This window comes from Ovis aries, chromosome 16 (assembly GCF_016772045.2).
Source record: "Ovis aries strain OAR_USU_Benz2616 breed Rambouillet chromosome 16, ARS-UI_Ramb_v3.0, whole genome shotgun sequence".
NCBI lineage: Eukaryota > Metazoa > Chordata > Mammalia > Artiodactyla > Bovidae > Ovis > Ovis aries.
The window spans coordinates 2197814-2202277 of NC_056069.1; the positions used below are offsets into that span (position 1 = coordinate 2197814).

At 60.5% G+C, this 4464-nt stretch overlaps 1 protein-coding gene across 1 annotated transcript; it reads left to right on the forward strand.

Moving 5' to 3' along the window:
- The first annotated feature begins 206 nt into the window (after positions 1-206).
- On the forward strand, positions 207-4059 carry FOXI1 (forkhead box I1). Its single transcript, XM_015101210.4, has 2 exons — positions 207-826; positions 2420-4059. Exons 1-2 carry the CDS (start codon positions 250-252, stop codon positions 2980-2982), a joined length of 1140 nt encoding a protein of 379 aa, XP_014956696.2. The 5' UTR covers positions 207-249; the 3' UTR covers positions 2983-4059.
- Positions 4060-4464: the final 405 nt, after the last annotated feature.

The following is a 4464-nucleotide window of genomic DNA, read 5'->3' on the forward strand; positions in this document are numbered from 1 at the left end:
CGCCGCCGCAGACGGAAGGAGAGTGGAAGAAGGCAGAGGCGCGCCCGTGCCCTCGCTGCTAGCAGCCGGGAAGCCGCCGAGCCTGTCCGCCGTGGCCGTGGCCGGGAAGGGCCCTCGGGCGACCCGGGGGAGGAGGGAGGGGCGGGCCGGCGGCGACGCCCCGGGGTGGGGCCGGCCGGTATAAGCTCGGCCTGCCCGCACCTGGCAGGGCCAGCTCCCGGCAGGTGGCGGCGGCCAGCCCGGCCCAGCATGAGCTCCTTCGACCTCCCGGCGCCCTCCCCGCCCCGCTGCAGCCCCCAGTTCCCCAGCCTCGGCCAGGAGCCCCCCGAGATGAGCCTTTACTACGAGAACTTCTTCCACCCCCAGGGCGCGCCCAGCCCGCAGCGGCCCCCCTCCTTCGAGGGTGGCGGGGAGTACGGGGCCGCCCCCAACCCCTACCTCTGGCTCAACGGGCCGGCCGTGACCCCGCCACCCTACCTGCCAGGCGGCAGCCCCTTCCTGCCCCAGGCCTACGGCGGCGTGCAGAGGCAGCTGCTGCCCGCAGGCGTGCCCGCGCTGGGGGCCGGCGACCTGGGCTGGCTGCCGCTCCCCTCGCAGGAGGAGCTGATGAAGCTGGTGCGGCCGCCCTACTCCTACTCGGCGCTCATCGCCATGGCCATCCACGGGGCGCCCGACAAGCGCCTCACCCTCAGCCAGATCTACCAGTACGTGGCCGACAACTTCCCCTTCTACAACAAGAGCAAGGCCGGCTGGCAGAACTCCATCCGCCACAACCTGTCTCTCAACGACTGCTTCAAGAAGGTGCCCCGCGACGAGGACGACCCGGGTAAGGGGCCGTGGGCGCGGGGCCACCCCCGAGCAAGGCTCCGTCCTCCCGGCACCCGTTCTCGGAAGCCCCGAGGGGCGGTGGGCAGCACGAGTCCGCGGTAGAGGCGTCCGGTCCGCAGGCAGATGTGCCGCTGACCGCTGAGTGACCTCTGAGCCACCTCTGAGCCTCGGGTTTCCCGTCCGAAAGCCAGGACCAGGGTAGTAGTCGCTCTGCCGGGCTTGTGGGCAGTGGGCTCGTGAGATGATGCCCTCGAGGTGTTTGGTGCTGACAGAAGCTGCGTGGACCGCAGTGACTGACCGTGGAGTCAGACCCCAGCATCAGCGCGGAGGCTCCTGCGGGCGCTGTGACTGCTACACGAAGCCACGTGCGCTCCAGGCCCGCGGGGAGGGACCAGACGGCCGTGGGACAGCCGCTCCGGGCGCGCTGCGCCGCGGCCTCCTTTACTCAAGCCCTGCAGGGTGGCTCTTCCTACCCTCCTTTCATCAGCCGAGGAACATAACAGCCGGAGGCACCCTGCCTAGGGCGACACAGAAAGATGTGACCGTGAGGGAGCAAGCGTCTGAACGGAGGTCCCTCTCGCGCCAGGGCGTGAGCCGTTCCTTTATAACGAGCAGTTTCTAGAACGTGGAGGCGTGTGCGTGCTTAGTCACTCAGTGGTGCCAGACATTTTAGGACCCCGGGGACTGTAGCCCACCAGGCTCCCCTGTCCACGGCATTTTCCTGCCAAGAGTGCTGGAGTGGGTCACCTTCTCCCAGTGATCTTGCTTCTCCAGGGCATCTTCCCAACCGAGGGATCAAACGCAGGTCTCTGGCATCACAGAAGGATTCTTCACTGTCTGAGCCAGCAGGGAAGCCCATAGGGATGCACAGAGAGTAATATATTGCATATCGTGCATCCACTTCCCAGAATTAAAGTGCACTCCTGTCACGCCACAGGAAGCCAGCACACCTCTCAGAAGAATCCCACTCCCACCCACCCTGAGGGTCGTGAGAGCAGGACTGTTGGTCCTACAGAGGAACGCGAGCGTTCTCCCTTCGGCTGAGAGATGCGGCAGGCAGGGCTCAGATTGTCCCTCCCGGGCACAAAGCCCCTTTCGCACGTCTAGCATTAGCCCCCTCTCACAGCCAGCCTGAGGAAGAAGGGGCAGGTCCAGGGGGCCCACTTCTTAAACTAGGAAACCCAGGCCTGCCCCAGGTCCCCAGTCTGAAGCTGGGACTCCAGTTCACCCTGAGTTCACGCTCAGGACCTTCAGAGAGCCCTCTGTTTCTCCCTGAGTTCTCTTTCCCATCAGCAATGGAAGAAGCCCCTCCCTTGCCTTGGCCCCAGTACTCGAACCTCTTGAAGAGGCCACACAGTAAACTCCTTCATAGCTCAGGCCTCACTCTGCACTCCAAGAGTGCCAAGGTGTGAGGTGGATGCTTGAGCAAAGATCCGTGTGGTGTGATGCCTGGTGAGTTTGTGGCATTTCTCTTTTCTTCTCTGCCTTTCTGCATCGGTTACCTTTGGTTTTAGCTTATGACAAACAAGGCGGAATAGAAGCAAAGTACTGGCTCTGTCTCTGTGCTTACCCTCTCCCACTCTTGTGCCAGGCAAAGGGAATTACTGGACCCTGGACCCCAACTGTGAGAAGATGTTCGACAATGGAAATTTCCGCAGGAAGAGGAAGAGAAAATCAGATGTCTCCTCCAGCACGGGCCCTATGGCCTCAGAGAAAACGGAGGCTGGTCTCCTGGGAGGCAGCCCCGAGACCGCAGAGGCCCAGGACATCTTGGACGGCGCTGCACCGGGCCCCACCGGCTCCCCGGAGAAGCGGTCAACGCCGCCCCCGCCAGGCACCCCATGCCTCAGCAGCTTCCTCTCGACCATGTCAGCCTATGTGAGCGGGCCGAGCCCCGTGAGCCGCCCCGCGGCAACCACGCCGGGACTGAGCCTGGAGCCCGCTGACAAGGCGGGGCAGAACTCGCTGAGTTTCAGCTCCTACACCCCCCTCACCAACATCAGCGGCCCTGCGGGTGGGGGTGAGTGGGCCAGCCCCATGCCCAGCAACGCTCTGGGCTTTGGGGGCTCTGTCCTCAATCAGTTCAGCACCCCCTTCTACGGGAGCGTCAGCACGAACAGCGTCCTGTACCCCAGGGAGGGCACTGAGGTCTAGAAACAGAGCAGCTCCTGAGCCAGGCCCCATGGACATGCCGGGGTCCTCCATGCCGCTGCTGCAGACCTCTGAATCGCCCAAGCACACACAGGAGGCTCAGAGGAGCTCATCTTTTTTCTGGAACGTTGTATAAACCTTGTGTGTATCACATAGCCACCCACACAACCCAACAAACTTTGCAGTGGACACGTTGGTACCTGCGTGACAGTAACCACCCTGGCCATTTACTGAGCACTTCTGTGCTAGGTGCTGTATGAGGGTCTTTGAAGGTATGATTTCTCTCTCTATTTCCAGCCGCCTTGTGAGAGTCATATGAATCTACCCATTTAACAGATGAGAAAACTGAGGCTCGAGGAAGTTAAGTCACTTTCCCAGAGTCATGCAAGGAAGCGGTGGAGCAGGGAGTCAAGTGCAGGTTCTGGTGACTCCCCTCAAAGTTTGGGCCAACAGAGGCAGGAAAGGAGGGATTGGTTGAGCAGACAAGGAAAGTCAGTGTGACAAGTTGATGATGGCAAACACATCAAAATCTCTCCACTGCCTTCCAGCCAGCCATCACATTTAGTACCAGCCCTGGGTACATCTCGTCTTGGTCCAGGCCTTTACTCTGTGGCCCACAACTTACCTGCCAACACCCCTTGTGCTACTACTCAAGGGGGGAGCCCAGATCCCTGCCCCTGCTGGACAGCGTGCCTAACCTCCCCCGACGGAGGGAGCTTGCCTCCCCAGACCCATAGACCAGGAGCCAGGCAGGGAAGGGAGGAGTGTGCACCTCAAACTCCCACCCCTGCTCCACCCACTGGCAAAATCTCGTAAAGCCCAACTTCCTGTGTGCACGTCATGGACCAGTGAGCTGGAGGTGGCTGAGTCTTCCAAGAAAAACAAGGGAGAATCAGTGATTCCTTTTTCATAACCCAGGAGGGGCTTCAGACAACCACAGAGGGGTCCGCACGGGCAGCTCGTGGGATCTTTTTCCTGTTTTTGTGCGTGCTTTATGTACCAGTGATGCCGCACCACAGCACATCCTGGAAAGTGATTTTGTTTTCTTATGTCCTTTTTAATTAAAAAAAAAAAACTACATGTGTCCCTTCCTTGTGAGTTTTCCTGTCTATTGAGTTGACTCAATATGGAGCCAAGTGCAGCCTGGAGCTAAAGGCTTTGGGGATAGGAGGTGGAGACAGCACAGGTATCAGTCTCTTCCCCTCCTCCACGCTGACACAGAGACAAAACAAAGCTCCTCAGAAAAAGAGGGGAGCTTGTGGGACACAAAATCTGGCCTGGGATTGCCGTCCATGCAATCATCACCCCTGCATTGTGATCACATAACCCCACCCCCAACAGCCCTGTGCAGGGAGTGGAGCTAACCCCATCACTACACAGACCAGAAAGTGGAGGGTCAGAGGGGTCGAGCAAATTTCCTCGAGTCCTCAGCCGGTTCCTGCCCACGTCTGCTGACCCCGCACCTCATCACGCTGTAGTGCAGCC

What these genes read in the sequence shown, in the direction of transcription:
- FOXI1 (XM_015101210.4), top strand. Translation starts at nt 250, where the DNA reads ATGAGCTCCTTCGACCTCCCGGCGCCCTCCCCGCCCCGCTGCAGCCCC. An exon ending in CCGCGACGAGGACGACCCGG is followed by an intron (nt 827 to 2,419) that starts GTAAGGGGCCGT and finishes CTCTTGTGCCAG; the next exon opens with GCAAAGGGAATTACTGGACC.